General features: G+C 38.1%; 1 protein-coding gene across 1 annotated transcript in view; it reads left to right on the top strand.

Annotated features, from left to right (window-relative positions):
* Positions 1 to 16240, top strand: part of SPINT1 (serine peptidase inhibitor, Kunitz type 1) — a 30293-nt gene extending 14053 nt beyond the window's left edge. Inside the window, exons 2-10 of the mRNA XM_081312719.1 lie at positions 2522 to 2676; positions 4522 to 4657; positions 6183 to 6353; positions 7073 to 7099; positions 7711 to 7836; positions 8773 to 8820; positions 11685 to 11855; positions 13005 to 13061; positions 13714 to 16240. Of these exons, the coding sequence (XP_081168845.1) occupies positions 2522 to 2676; positions 4522 to 4657; positions 6183 to 6353; positions 7073 to 7099; positions 7711 to 7836; positions 8773 to 8820; positions 11685 to 11855; positions 13005 to 13061; positions 13714 to 13922 (1100 nt within the window). The 3' untranslated portion in view covers positions 13923 to 16240. The remainder of the gene's footprint in view (positions 1 to 2521; positions 2677 to 4521; positions 4658 to 6182; positions 6354 to 7072; positions 7100 to 7710; positions 7837 to 8772; positions 8821 to 11684; positions 11856 to 13004; positions 13062 to 13713) is intronic.
* Positions 16241 to 16812: the final 572 nt, after the last annotated feature.

A 16812-nucleotide genomic window follows, 5' to 3' on the forward strand; every position in this document is an offset into this window, starting at 1 on the left:
CAAACATGTCTGAGTTTATCATTCACTAATACCGGTTTAATTCCTAATCCTTTATTCTTTTTTCCAGTCCCAAGTTTGATAGTATTCTATTTCTTCTTTTTCTTTCAACCTCAGAGTAAGTCTGTCCATTTCCGCACAATCTAGTATTTTTTTTAATTATTTCTTCCTTTGGTGGTATTGCTTCATTTCCCCCAATATTGTGTGAATATGATTCTTGCCGCTTTTATCACATGTAAAATCAAGTATATACTTTGTTTATCATTCTTTTCTGGCATTATACCTAATAAAAAAAGTTCAGGTTCAAAATCTACATGTTTTCCCAACATCTTTTTTAGCCAAGTATGTATTTTTGTCCAGTATCTCTTTGCTTTAACGCATGTCCATCATACCTGATTTGTGTTTACATTTCCAACATCTATCTGACATATTTTTCAACATTTTTGCTAATCTTGCTAATGGCAAGTGCTATCTGTGAAACATTTTATAGAGGTTTTCTTTGTAAGAGGTTGACATTGTCAATTTATAATTTCTTTCCCATGGGTTTTGCCATTTCTCTAAATTTATATTATGTCCAAAATTCTTTACCCATGTTATCACTGTTTCTTTTACTTGTTCATTTTCCATTTTTAAATTCAATAAAAAGTTAAACATTTTCTTAATTAATTTCTCATCAGAGGTTAATAATATCTGATCAAACAAGGTCTGTTCTTTATAAAATCCGTATAATTTAACATCTTTACTGTATCTCACTTGCATTTGTAAATATGCCCACCATGATAGATCAATACCCTGATTTTCCATCTCTTGTTTAGATTTTAAATTCCCTTCAGAATTTAGAATATCTTTATATGTCCATATTTTCTCAAAACTGACTAAATTTGGATGTACAAATGCTTCCATTGTTGAAATCCATCCTGGAATTTTCAAGTATATTTTACATTTTATTTTTTCCCATGTTAGTAATGCATTTCTAATATAGTGGTTTTGAAAATATTTATGAATTTTATTTTTTCCATATCAAAGGAAAACATGCCAACCAAGTTGTAAATCATGTCTCTCCAAATACAACAACCTTTTGTTTTCTTTTAGTATTGTTCCTTTCACCGTTAGATATTCTTATTTACTGTAAAACCTATATCCAGGTTTTAAAAAGTTCTTTTTAAGTTGCTTTCTCACAGAAATTAGATAAGAAATTTTTTTTCCACACTGTAAGAGTTAACCAAATTTTCTTTAAATCAGTCCCAATTCCATTTTTGTATATTCTTTTGTATTCCTTAATTTCGTTCCCCCGTTTAAGATTTTTCGCCGCTTTTAACTCCTTTCTTCCCAAATCTTACTGGGGTCTTTGCTTTAGAAATGTTTTCCAATCAGGGGATTTCTATTTCCAAGTCCACAGGGAAAAGGAATAAAAAGAAACAATCTCACCCAGCTCTCACACATTGTTGACAAGCTTTTTTTCGTGATTGTCTATGACTTGGGCTGCCTGTGCATTTACAGGCAGCCTTTCTTCCATCCGTTTGAAGAGGTTCCTCAGTTCGTTTGGGCTGACGGCCATTTGAGCCAAGCTCCCAAGGCTTCCCTTCTTCTTTGTTGCCTCTCCAGGGCAACTTTCCAACTCCTTGGGGTCTCCAGACAGAGAGAAATCAGGCTAGGAAGCCAGAGCTCTGGTTATTTTTGCCCGTCTCATCATGACACCAAACCTGAAGCCTGCTCAAGTGAATGGTTTACTTTGCTTTGAATTAGGGCTTTGGAAAATGTGTGTTTTGTTTTGTATACAAGGAGTTTCAGGTTTCAACTAAGGTGCAAACCTCAGGGGTCTTACAAGATAAGTTGAATGAGCAAGGCTTTTTTTTTGCCTTTCTTCATTTTTCTTCTTATCGGTCTCTTCCTCTTGGTCACCATACCTTTCTTCCCTTTACCTCACTAGCTATTGCTAATAGCCTTATCCTTTCCACACTGTTTCCTATCCTAGAACTCCTTTGCACACAATATGCATGTTTGGAGTCCTTGCCTGGATGATGCATGTTGTTGGTCCAGGGATGGACCATCCTAAAAAGCTATTTCCATGCATAGAAAATTTTGTACTTTCCTACTTTGAACCTACTAAACCTGTTTTGCCAAGCTATGAATAACTAAACTTAGTGATTCTGCTGAACTACTTGTATCGTTTCTTTATCCATATAGTCCACATAGAGCACTAGCCCCTACATCTTGATTATAATTTACGGCTTTGATTTGAACACATTATAATGTCTTTTTAAAAAGAAAAAAAGATAGTTGGGATTTGTTGAGTCCTTCTATATATTTTGAGTATTTTATCAGCTTGTTTTCAACTGAAAGCCCCACTCCCTGCCCCAAAGTTGTTTTGTATTTTTACAGCACATGAGAAACTCAGTTCCACTGAAATTGTCTTGAATTGCAATAATATTATTTTCTGTCAAGTTGGCCAATGTGGATGTTGATGTCCTAGGAGATTTTTGGAAAAAATAATGCATTCTGATTGTTGTTGTTTTTAAACTAGATGATCAGCGGCCTAAAGCTAAAGCTTGGATGGATGTGAAAGTCCAGCCCAGTAATGAACCAGTAATATTGAATGGCTCAGAAAGTACTGATGATAATGGAATTGTGAATTATGAATGGACTCTTCTTTCTGGTGATTCCTCAGTGGTAATGAAGGTAAGCCTACTACTAAGATTCCCTTCCATAGCACTTTTAAAATCTCCACTTAATGCACGGCAGCCATATGGATTATAAGAAAAAAAATTTAAACTTCACATTGTTATTAATATAGCATAGAGATTATTATTAATAGGATAGCATAGAGATTATAAAATACTTGAAGATTTTTTTTAATTCCTTGGAATTAGCATGGCCATTTAGTAGAGAATGTGATACACTTGAGATGAGGAATTTTTTTCTCTGATGATAATACATTCCATCCATCTAACAGGTAAAGCTATCTTTATTCCTCCAGATCCTTTTGGACCTATCAGTAGGATCTGCTGAAATTCCTTGGTGTTTTCTCATATCATATACATCAGGGGTGTCAAACTGCTGGCCCATGGGGCGGATGCGTCATGCCAAAACTGCGCCCATCCCATTACTGGCAATGGAAAAAAAAAATGCGATACGTCACAACACATCACATGACATTGCGAGTTTGACACCCCGATATACTTTTTTGCGACTTAACAAATTTGGCTAGCTTTTCACCATTTAAATTTTGCTCCTTTGCCTTGAACCCATTCAAGAATGTAGGTGTCCGTTGATGATCTTTTTATAGACTGGCTAATTTAGTTGAAGTTCTTTCTAAACATTATCAATGTCATTATCATGACCACTATGAGGCTGAACAATGGGTTATTTCTGTTTTCAGCTGGAGTCTGGTAGTTCTCAAAAGATCAACTTTTAAAAGTTGTAAACATGATTTAATGTAGCTATCAAATCTTAATCTAAATACAGATTCTTATTTCTGGGAGTTCATGAATAGAACAATACAATGTATGTAACATGAAGATGTCTCACATCACTGAAACACATGAAGACTAATGCATGAATAATTTATTATAATTGTATTAGGCATTTCCATCCCCTGGCAAGTGCTCTCCATCAAAGCTTTTGTCCCTCTCCCAGGTAAGCAAGTATATTATATAACTGGGAGAGGTACAAAGTACAATGATGGGAAGAGGAATAAGATAGTTCTTAGTTTCGTTTCATTCATTCATTCATTCAAAAGCAAATATCTTATTCAAGTGCTCGTCTAAGCTCTGCAAATCAAGGACATCAAATCTATATACATAAAAACATTAGAGCAATTTTTTAAAAGGATTACTCATTTCTAAATCTAACTATACTTTGGAGCTCTTTTATACTTAGTTGCTGCATGTTATGAACAATATGTTTAACCACGATAGGTGTGTTGAGGTTTTTTTTAAAGCTGATTTAGTATATTGATTTTGCATTTTATGGTTTTGTTATATTCCTTTCTGAATGATTTTTAGATTATCAGCTTAAAAAAACTACAACAATTTATTCTTCTAACTTCAATATTGTGAATGTGTCACTACAAAGACTGCTCTTCTGTTGTTTTGTACTGTATGGTAGTAGAGCTTGTTTTATGATTATGACAATTTAGAACAAAGAAAAACAATCACAAGTAGATAAGCTATGAAATAGCCCATTTCCTAAATGTTAGAGGAAAAATGCCATTTTATTTAACTTTTGTTGGATTACAAATTGTTTGCTAACTGAAAGTTTGTAACATTGCGTGGTATAGAGAGAAATAACATGAGATTCATGAACCATTGCACAACCTAAACAATTCTAAAGCATCTACATAATTCTGGGGATGTGCTACAAAGAATTCTGAATTTAGCAACTCCTTATATTTATACATGATGGGACTGTACAATATGATGAGCAACCCCAGAGTTGCTTAGATAACCTCTAAAGTGAGGGAAACCAAGGAGACCTGTTTTGCTTAGGTCATTTTTATTTCTGATTTGTTCCTTGTATCTTCAGAAAGAGAACGATATTATGATGCTTTCGAATCTGATTGAAGGGATTTATATCTTCCAATTCACTGTAACAGATACTGTGGATCAGCAAGACTCTGTCAACATCACTGTCACTGTACTTAATTCTGAACAGACTGTAGGTAAGTCATTTGTAGATGTACCTTTTAGCCTGGAATCGAGACGTGTCAATTTAGCTTTTATAGTTTGCCAAGAAACACTCAGGAGTCATATAGGACAGGGGTCCCCAACCTGTGGGCCACGGCCTATTGGCCACTGGGTGGCGTGAGTGGCTGGTCGGTACGTGCGTGTGTGTGTGCGCGCGCACAGCCCCACTCATGCAAGTGTTGCCACAAGCGTCACAGGTGATTGTGGCCCCACTCGCCCGAGCGTCGCTGCAGGTGTTTGCGGCCCAATTAGCACAAACATCGCTGCGAGCATCATTGTGGGTGTTTGTGGACCCACTTGCATGAGCATCGCCACAGGTATCATTGCAGGCATTCACGGCTCCACTTGCTCAAGCAATGGGTATTCGTGCACACATGTGCGTTTACTCTTCCCACAAAGCCATCCCTTCTTCCCCCCCCCTTACTCTGCTCTGGGCTGCCAACCCCACAAGGTTGGGGAACTCTGATAATGCATTCTTAAAAGTGAGCTTTTAAGAAGCATAGTAAACTTTCCCTTTTTTTAAAAAAAAGTTAATATTCTTCTTAGCTTTTCAATGTTTTAGTAACACAAGAAAAATCCAGCGGTGGCCCCAAAGCTATTCACAGTTTTAATGATGTTGTTGCTGGGTTTTGGTCCCAAGAACACTTTACTAAAAATCGGTGCCATAGATTACCACCATTTTGAAGAAGAAAATATATAGACTGTACATTAATCCCTAAAATATGCTTAATGCCATTTTTAAAAAGCCTAAAACATTCTGTTTCCCTAAAATATGGGATTTGCAAAGGTTGATAGATGTGAACAATTATTAATGACTGCCGAAGACATAAGCGTTTGGAGCATCTGAGTTTCTCTTTCAGGAAAATATTCAGTTATGCTGATACTGGCTCTGATGTATGTAATTTTTTCCTGCTTTGCTGTCTCTCCTTTCCTGACCCCAACATAGCCACATATGGAATAGAGTTAGACAGGCAGATAAGCAAATAAATAGAAAGATATGCTCTTGAAATAACACAGATTGGATTAGTATCTTAGTGCAGGAGCCTTTATACACAAAGAAAAATGCAATTATTCCTTAGAATTATTAAAGTTCCTCCCACCATCATTTTAGAAACAACAAAATGTTCTTCCTTGTTTTTTGCATGGAACCCATTACTTCTTTATTTTATATTTGTAAGAAGAATATGAATGTGTATATTATATGTTATGGCAGGAAAGACCTAAAACTTTTGTTTGGGAACAGCTAGACATATTGGTATAGTATAGATTTTTTAACATTTTGCTGTAAGATAACCTGAAGAGATCCCTGAGCGCGCTAACATCTTGTATGTGCTATTAATTGATATTTAGTGATTCTGTTGGAAGAATAGTCCTTGACAACTGTCTGCTCCCATCTTTCTTCCAACTGGCAACACTGTAAAATCTGGGAAAATAGACTAGATATAATTTATGCCTTCTCTTACCCTTACTGTGAGAATTCACTTTCCTTGTTCTTCCTAGAGCATTGCTTGGTTCCTTATAAAGTGGGACGGTGCCGAGGTTCCTTCCATCGTTGGTACTACAATCCTATAATGGAGCAGTGTCAACAGTTCATTTTTGGTGGTTGCAATCCCAACAAGAACAATTATGTCAGAAAAGAGGAATGTAATCTTGCCTGCAACAGAGTGGAAGGTTTGTTTATTAGAAGATATTGTTTCTCTATTTTAGAGATTTAAGTGGGGAAACTTAATTAATTCAGAATTATTTTGAAACTACTGAATCTTATAACTTTCAGTCAAATTAAGCTGCTTTGGCTGGTTTCATTCTAATGTTTTAATCATGATTTATTGAGTAAACCATAGTGCCCCAAATCATTCATAACAAAAAAAACATGCTTTTCAATACATAGTTATTAGGTTCAATTTGTGAACTCAGTTTGTACATACCTGAGTTAAAAAAAAGAGAGGCTTTTTATGGCTTGTGAGGCTAGAACCCACATAAATTTCCAATTAGCCAGATTGGGGAACAACTGTTAACATCACTCAACATCTGGAGGGCATTATCAGGTTGAAGAAGGCTGAGCCAGGATATGAAATCAGGGATACTTTGTCTTTATGCCAGTAGAGGGAAGCATATGATTGGCATTTGCCTGAATGGCAAATATTGCCTCCATTGTGTTTCTCTGTGTTGCATAAATAATTTAAAGTGGCTTCTATGCATATTAAGTGCATACCAGAAAAGTATATGAGGGACATGGTTTGTAGTTTCTGGGCTGGCAATTCTCCAATCCCTTATTTTTTATTTTTTTTAAAAAACTGAATTGGTAAGGTGGTTGGATTGAATGTTTCAATAACTATTTGAAAAATTGATTCTTGAAAGGACAGTACTTACCCCAATTTCCTCCTTTTCAGGTGCTGTCGAAAAACGTCAAGAACCAAGTAAGTTCTTCTGTAGTTTTCCATGATAGCATCCGAACTTCTTGTGAACTACTTTAGTGACATGAGGCTTAGTGGTACATCTTTGGTTGTTGGTTTCTTACTCTATGCTTTTGTAGCATTGCAGTGAAGCAGTTGCTGGTACTTTTCTACAAGTACTACTCGACTTGCATCCACAATTGAGCCCAAAATTTCTGTGGCTAAGTGAGACAGTTGTTAAGTGAGTTTGGCCCCATCTTATAAACTTTCTACCCCCTAGTTGTTAAGTGAATCATTGCAGTTGATAAGTTAGTAACAGAGTTGTTAAGTGAATCTGGCTTCCCCATTGACTTTGCTTGTTAGAATCACAAAAGATTCAATATGATCCTGGAGCACTGCAACGGTCATAAATGTGAGCGTTGCCAAGCAACAGTCACAAGTGTGAAAAATGGTCACGAGTCCTTTTTTTTCAGTGCTGTTGTAATGGTCACTAGATGAACGGTTGGAAATTGAAGACTACCTGTATTCTATTTCTGCTATGCCCAAGGAAGAAAAACGTCTTTTTAACTGAATGTCCCAAAGATAAATCATCTTTGCTGAGAGCCCTTGAGAACTAACCTCTGTTTCTCATACAGGGTGCAACGGAAATTGCCTACCTTTCTATCTCAAATGTGAAGATGGCTGCTGCATTGACAGAACTCTAGAATGCGATGGAACTCCAGATTGCCGAGATGGGTCAGATGAGAAATTTTGTGATTCAGGTATAGTTGGTCATCCTTGAACTGTCTTAGATTAATAAAAATAGAGATGGGATTGAAGGCCACTGAGTCCCAACTGTGTCCAGTACAACAAATTAAATTTAAGCATACCCCAAACATATGACTTACATTTTTCTGTTGAATTTTTGATGGGCATCTAAAGGCTATTGTGAGAATGCAGTTGGGTTGTTGGATAGGCCTTTGGTTTGATCCGGCCTCTTGATTGTCCTGTGAGAAGAAGATAATAGAGGAAGGTCTTGGGAAATTCAAAAAGGAAATTTTAGTAAATAGTAAGTTTCTATAGCTTGCATGTATGTATGTATATGTGTATATGTATATGTACAAACACACACGCACACACTTGAAATGTTTTAAATTGAAGAGGAGCTGTAAGTAAGGCTCAGGTTTGAGATTGAAATAGGATTGTTTTTAGCTCAGAGCAAATCTGATAAGGTTGGAGAGCTTCCTAAGAGGTCAAAATAGCTTATTTAGAATTCAAAGAGCTGTTTTTAATGTGGATATAATTGCACTCCACTGTCATGCATAGCCTTCTGTTCTACGAAAAACTTAATCTATTTGTTATGCAAAACAAAACAGCAAATTAATGATCTGCAAAATAAAATAGAATATTTACATTGGCATCATTTATTTTTATTACAAAACTTCTCTTTTCTTACATAGTCCTTGGATTGATTGGCCTCAAATATTGTTTAATATTGTTTTAAAATTTAGTGTTAACTATGCCTAGTTAACACTAAATTAAAACAGATCAGTAAATGAGGTAAAGAAACAGGCAGAGTGGAATTAACAAAATGAGAAGACAAAAATATTTTCAAAATATGTCACTTAGTTTATGACATACGTCATAAGAATTATTTCCATTTTCAAATAAAAAGCCTGTTTGCAAGCATCCTGCATTCTACTCTTTGTCTCTTTCAGATGTTCAAGGATTCAATAAGTTACAGCAAATCAATTTTAGTGCCCAAAGTGAGTATATTATAAAATACATGAAGGATTACACTTGAAACAAATTTAATACATTTAAAAAATCTATGCTTGCTTCTTTCAAATATAATTGAAGTAGTTGTCTGTATTCAGGTAGAATTTGAACTGGATTCTGTTAAAGAATTAACTACTCTGGGCATATTTGAGTATAATCTTTAATAACTTTATTATTGGGAAATGGTCACATCAACAGATATCCTCAGCTGGCTATTTGCAACAGTCAAGTGTTTTAAAGCATCATGTTTCTATAAACACAGATCTGCTTTAAGTAGCAGAATTTAATAATTAAAATGATTAAAGATTAAAAAAATGTGGAACTGCAAAGTCAAATATAGTATAAGCATGGGCATGTAGTAAATTTGCTTGTGGCAGTCTTGTGTAAGCTGCAGTAAGCAGAACTTGTTACAAAAACATAACAATAACAATCCATGGTTAGCGTTAAGCTCATACTTGTTTTAGTTGGCTCTGTTAGTTGTAATCAGGATGTGTCCTGGCCAAGACTTCAGAAAGTCTGTGTGAAGCCTCAAGTGTGAATTCTGGTGTTAGAGAGGTCATGAAGAAATGTCCATCTAGCACCTGGAAATGACTCGGTAGCCCTGAGACATTCCCTAGCCTCTTTACTAGTTCATAAGCCCCCAAGGCTGTCTGGGGCTCATCATACTTGCCAGAGGGGAGTGCAATGTTTGTCACATAAACACAGTGAATGAAAGCATGAAACCATGTCATTTTGCAATAGTGTTAATCATTATGTAAGGGTTTGTCCCAACTAGATCTCCCAAGAAAGTAGAACACTTGAAACGGGCATTGTTTCAAAAGGAACTTTTATTGAGAGTTAGTGATAGCAGTAAAGCAAAGCAAGGTCTGAAAAATTTGCCCGCGAAAGGTTACATCATAATGCCCATTTGGGACTCCCCTCCCCCCCTAGTGTCCAACTGTCTGGTTGAAATCCAGCCAATCCACAGGTGCCAGGCTGTTTTGAGAGCCTGGTGATTTAGCACCCATCTCAAAGTCTCTCTTGCTTGCGTTTCCCAATGGTCCCAGGCTCCGTTGTCTGGAGATAAGGCAGATGTTTTCAGGCCACACTCCTTTCACATGAAGGGAGGACGCTTCAGAGAGGACAGAGCAGAGCCAGGCAAATACATTTCCCAGGCAAGCAGCCTCACTCCCACCAGAATGGCAGATCCTGGAATACACAGGCAAAGCAATAATAAAGCAATAATATGCAGACAAATAACATTGGAGGGGTCTGAAACATTGTTATTATAATTTTTAAAATATTGGGTAAGCTGTATAAAAAGATGAAATGTTTCCTGAATGTTTGCTATTGGTCTTCATCCTGTAATATTAGGATTAGCTAACAGTTGCAAAATAACCATTATAACAATGGTGCAAGGTAAAGTATTTCTCTAAACTGTAAATTTTAGAGTCACCAGGAGTCAGGCGGCATATAAATTTAATATGTTTATTATCATTACTACTTCTATTATAATTAATACAGGTAGTCTTTGACTTATGATGGCAATTGGGACTGGGACTTCATCGCACTGCTTAGCAACAGCGATTCCTGCATTCCTGGTTGCCATTGTTAACTGAATCCCAAGGGAACTTTCTGCTGTCTTACTACCACCAAAGTCGAGGGGGGGGGGGAGCCAGCAGAAGCAGACAAGTGGCTGGTATTAGGTGAGGTAGAGTCTGAGTGTATGTGTAGGAGTTTGGAGAGGGTGTGCAAAGATGTGCAAGAGACCCGGGTCTGGAAGAGTGCAAAGATGAGTGCAAGAGGCATTAGTCGGGGAGGATATAAGGGGGGTGCATGACAGGTGCAACATTTCAAAATGGGTGTCCAGGGGTGCACTATTGGTCAGCATGGTGCAAAGTCAGAGGGATTAGGGGAGGATGCCCAATGAGGGAGACTTTCCCTAATGGTTTGCTACCTCTTGTGATTCAGGGTCAGCCTGTGGGTTCGGCAGTTGGGTCAGACGATTCAGAGGAGGAGGGGGGTGTTGGAGAGCTTGCTGAGGGTGTTGGAGAGCTTGCTGATGATGGCCTTGAGGCTCCGCAGAGCCCTCAGCCAGGCCCCTCCCATCTGGTTACAATGCAGACCCAGCTGTGTGAGCCTGACAGCGTGGATGAAGATGACCCACAGCTGGCCCTGTTCAAGGACGCCCGACACAGGAGGCAGTCAATCAGGAGTAAACAGAGGAAGGCAATGGGGCACCTCGGAAGGACGCAGAGAGAAGCCACGCCCTGAACTGTTTAAAAGGGGAATGTGTGGGAGGGCTGGTTTGCTGAAGGCAACCGTTTGAATAGCTCCTGTTTCATGGTTCGTGTCTTGTTTTGCTCTGTTTTATGTTAATAAATTTGGCAGGCTTAGTTCCAGCCTCTTGCCGTTTGTAAAGGGGTTGTCCCTGCCTTTTCTGCAGGGCCGGTAGTAGGCTGGTACAGAACACTACCTACCCTGCCAACTTTCCTATTGACTTTCTGGGCAAGCCGGCAGAGAAGGTTACAAATGATGCTTGTATGATTGCAGCTAGTCAAAAGTGTAAACCTTTTGTCAGGCACCCAAAACTCAGTCACCTGACTGGGACAACCAGAACTCCCAAGAACTGGTCCTAGCTATCATTTGTTTAGCACCATTGTAACTCTGAGGTCAGTTGCTGAACAACTGGTTATAGGTCATAGGACTACCTGTAATACATTTTTTAAGTTTTTTAAAAAGCTAGCTGTGCTACATAGGCAGTAGACCAACTCTCTTGAGTGCTAATGGCTTTATCAAATATTTAATCATGATAGGTCAATAGAATACAATTAATTAATAGCTAACAATATTCCTCGTTCCTTTCTGGTAGGTTATTGTGTGGATATGCCAGATACTGGACCGTGTGAAGGAAGTTTACCTCGCTGGTACTACAACCCTTGGACTGAGAAGTGTGGTCGCTTTACCTATGGAGGCTGTGAAGGCAACAAAAATAATTTTGAGCAGGAAGAAACATGTATGAAAATATGTAGAGGTGTCACAAGTAAGAAGAAAATCATTTTTAATCATTGTAGTAGTGGGACCTCTAGCACTCAGTAGTATTGTTGCTAGAGGCTGGTGCTTTGTTTTGCAGCATGCTAGTTTTTACCAGGAGCCTGGTAAGAAGACATCAGGAGAAATGATGTCTCCATTTTGACTTTCTGTAAAGCCCTCAAGAGGGACACGGTGGCTCAGTGGGTTAGGAAGCTGGGCTTGTCAATCAGAAGGTCGGCAGTTTGGCAGGTCGAATGCCGAGTGCTGCGTAACAGACTGAGCGCCTGTTACTCGTCCCAGCTTCTGCCAGCCTAGCAGTTCGAAAGCACGTAAAAATGCAAGTAGAAAAATAGGGACCACTACGGTGGGAAGGTAACAGCGTTCCGTGCGCCTTTGGCGTCTAGTCATACCGGCCACATGACCATGGAGACATCCTCGGACAAGCGCTGGCTCTTCGGCTTTGAAACGGAGATGAGCACCGGCCCCTAGAGTTGGAAACGACTAGCACGCATGTGTGGGGGAACTTTTACCAGGCCTGGGGCTTTCAGGGGAGAGAGATCTGTCCTATTGGCTTGACTGCTGAGGATGCCATTTTTATCCACCCAGGATTAGTGTTTTTATTTTTATGATATTTATTACTGTGACCATTTAGAATTTTTATATTGGCTGTTTCATTTATTGTTGTCTGCTGTCCAGAATAACCTTGGGAGGAAATAAGTGGCTATATAAATTTGGTTATTATGAGAACCAGTTTGGTGCAGTGGTGAAGGGAAGCTGGAGACTGTGAGTTGAAGTCCCGCCTTAGCCATGAAAGCCAACTGGGTGACCTTGGCCAGTCACACACACACTCAGCCCAGCTCACCTCACAGGGTGGTGGTTGTGGGGAAAATAGGAGGAGAAAGTGTGTTGGATCTGTTTGCCACCTTGAGTTACCTTTAAGAATAATAAAAGCCGGATACAAATAAATCAACAAAATAACTAATAAATAACCATCTCTGGGCATAATGGCATCCTTGGGTCCCGTCCTGCCCTCCTAGGGATGGTTACTTAATAGTAACTTAACTATTAAGTAACTACTAGTAACTTAATATTATCAGTACATTGTTGTCCCCATTATTCTGAACATTGTTACATAATCCTGTATTTTCTTTTAATACAGAGGAAGATATGATTGAGGAGAGATGGAGAGGATCCGAATATCAACAAGCCAATTTAAGTATGTAATGACATTCAAAATAACTCTGAGTCCCTTTTCTTCTGTTTGTTACGATCTTTATTCTTAACAGCAACTTGCCTTGGATTTTTGGGTGGTGGAAAGAAGCATGACGTGCTTCTAAATAAAATGATTTACTTTACTGATAACAAAGTATATACCACAAAAGAACAAGAACCATTGAAAATAGGAAAATAAGATGTTACAAAACTTGCACTTTTGCTCCCACAAAAAATACTGGCTTAAGAATTCTAATAACTTTCCCTACCACCAGAGCATATTTTTTGTTTTTGTGGGGTATGGTATAATTTTTGATACTAAAGTGCAGCAACGTTTAGAACCTGAATTAAGACTAGCATTTCCACTCCCAGTTTGTTCGTCAATATCACGTCAGCAGGTATGCATATCTGAGGATGTTCCCTTATAATTATAGTTTTCTTAAGGTGACCTAGAGCTGGATTTAGGCTGATCCTGTACTATCATTTTTTAAGGATGAGTCCTAGAAACTTTAGTGTTTCCTTTGTTTCTGAATGGATTGGGAGCCTTCGTAAAGCAAAAATGTGTCTTGAAATTTTTGCTTAACAAAGCATTCCAACAATTTCAGTATAATCATGATTTCTCTCTCCATCTCCCACTCCTGCTCCACCTCTCACAGGTGCTTTTGAAGTGGCCGTTGCTGTGCTCCTCAGTGTCTGCATCATGATAGTCTTGGTAGTCCTTGGCTACTTCTTCCTAAAGAATCGAAAAACCTATCGAAGACGTCGTCAGCCCCCTACTGCGGCTAATTCCACTCTTTCTTCTGTCTTATCGACTGCTGAAGACACAGAACATCTGGTATACAACAGCACCACAAAGCCCATCTGATTCTGTAAAATTATCCTCCATTTCTGGGAAGGACAGTCTTATCAACTGCTCGTAATGCTTGTTTGTGTGGGGGAGAGGATCTATTGAAGGATGGTTCCTTCCTTTTTTCCATGTTTCCTTAGACTATCCGTTAGCTGCTTACCAACTCTACCTGTCCTGATCCTGTGATAGTTTCTAAGGGCAAGGAGTAATCAGAAGATTTAGCCTCCTCTGACAATACATTGACGGTTTTTTGAGTTCATGTTTCCCTGAGTTTTATAATGAAGGTTATTTTAAGTGTAAGGACTTGCTATATCTATTGAAGGAGCCGTAGTTTAATCTGGCGAATGGGATTCTTCTTCCCACAAACCCACTGCGCCCTAAATTTCTGTGTGTGTGTGTGTGTGTGTGTGTGTGTGTGTGTGTGTGAAAGAGAGAGAGAAAGAGACAGAAAGAAACAGAATATTCCTTATTTCTTCCTATTTCTTTCTGTTTAAAACCTAATGCTGCCTTAAAGCCACCCTCCCTGTGTTTTAACTGGTACATAAAGTGATGCAGTTTTTAAACTTGCATTTTGATGGACTAAATAAGTAAAAGTGGTGTCCTTTTCACAAATTTGTTAATGTCTATGGTGAGGCCTAAGCTCATCACATCTATGCCAAATACCTAGATTAATGCTAAATCGTGATTTGATCTGAATCCATGTAAGAGGAAATAGAAATTAGGTCATGGCTGAAAATCTGGCTCTGCCTTTCTCTTCTGGAATTCCCCTCTGTTCCTACCTTCTAGTTATCATTTCTAGTTTAATGTTACAATACTGTTTTGAGTTTTCACATCTATTTATTTTTAGAATCAAATTGTGACAGAAAAGAGGACATTCCTCATTTTATAATTTCTCTCCAACTATACAATCTATATACTACTATAGTAGTTAAATAATGTAATTACTTACATAGGGACATTTTCAAAATTAGCTTTTTTTCAGAGCTAATTTTCACCTTGGACAAAAGGAGAGTCATGAAAGTTGGCAGACTCTGCTTCTTGCACAGCCATACTTAAATATAGAGAAAGCAGGTGCTGCCCACACTTTATAAAGATAGAATATAGCTTTGTCCCAATTTTCCACAAATAGGTTATTATGAAATACATAGGTTGATGCCTGTGATCTTTTCATTGACCTTCCTGTTTGTTTGATGTAAGGTATTTTTTTATCCCTTTCCTATTCTCACTGTGACCTACACCCCAGTTTGAAAATTGATGTCTTACATTTTATGGCATCTGATAATTTACTGCTATGTCTGAGTTCTGAGTTCAGTTTATGGATAGAGATGCCTGAAATAAATTCTCCATCTCTCTTCAAAAACATCCTCAAAAAATAGCTAATCAAGCTCCACCTGAATTTCTGCTCATTTGAGGATGCACATCTCTAAGAAAACGCCTCTGAATTGTAGTGTTTGCTTATGTGTGGAAGGAAGGCTGTTTCAATAAAGGCTTATGCTCCGAGGTCATTAGGTGGATCACTCCCATCATTCTGGCAAGTTTACATGTGACTTCAAACATTTCTGAGGGCACTGAATCTTCCCAGGAGCTAAAGGGAAGGAAGTATTTCACTTTGGTGCAATATATGACAGATTGACCGGTAGTTGGCTTGTATTATAGTGGACTGCCCAGCTCTTGCCTGACCCTCTTGAGAATCCAATAGCAAAGCTGAATATTAGTTTTAAATCCAAATCTTGCTTTTGAATTTGAATCATCTTCCTCTCTATCTATATAGCACAGAAGGTTAGCTTGTGAAGCCAGTGAGTATACTCCTATCCATACTGTATGAAGTTGTACATAACTTTGGACATAATACTCTGTGACATGAACGGAGAAGATAATTATGTTCTTTATTCTTTTTTTTCCGTAGATATGAGATTTTGTTTTATTGTTGTACTGTATGTAAGGATTCTTTGCTTGGATGTAAATCTCTGCTGGCTGAGCTGAAGAGTCATCAGCAAAATGAACAGGAGAAATGGTTGTTAGGGAATTATCTCAAGGGAAGGCAGCTGTTTATTGCTCCAAGGGCCAAACCACCTCAAGTACGGAACTGGCTGAGCATCTGTGAGAAATTGCAAATTGGGGTGGGGAAGGAAATGACAGACCTGGTCATTGTGACCTACAGGGAGGAGACAAGAGATTACTCATTGTGCTTTGCAGTTGGCCTGATTATTCCATGTTGATACAGCTGTCAACTCCACCTTTTCTGTACCTCTTTATTGTTTTCTGAGCCCTCAAATTCTCAATTTCCTCACTGACAGTGAAATTTTTAATAAAATATTTTCTTTACAACTTGCTTGCCTGATCAATTTTCCCCCCAGTCCCAGGGTATTCCTTGCCAGTTTGAGAAAGGCTTAGATCTTGCTGATATCCCTGTGTTCAGAGAAAGGAAGATGCTCCAGATTTTTCATAATTCAAGAAACAAACCTTTAGTAACTCTATGGTACAATGGCATATCAACATCAGTAGGTTGAAATTAGGCTTGAGAAACTGTGGGTTGGAGAGCATTTCCTGTACATTGGGACAAAATACGGAAGAAGGGAAGGGCACATGTGATTTCAGCTGGTTGGACTAGTTTGGAATTAGGAGCATAAGAAGAAGAAAGCATTCACTATTAATAAAATGGCTGTCCATAGATAATTATAATACAAATTATATTAATCAGTGACCAATGGGTAAAAAACTGACTCATTTTACTTCCATCATAAATATCCTTTAGTATTTTTCCACTATCATTCTTTTTGAGGAATTAACCATGGCTTTGGGGCCTTGATGTTGTATTATAAACATGTAAGTCACAGTGCAATCTTATTTGGGTCTACTGAGAAGTAAGCACCATTTAATATAGCTTATTGTGATAATAAGAACCTGG

This window comes from Vipera berus (genome assembly GCF_964194415.1).
Source record: "Vipera berus genome assembly, chromosome: 1".
Lineage (NCBI taxonomy): Eukaryota > Metazoa > Chordata > Lepidosauria > Squamata > Viperidae > Vipera > Vipera berus.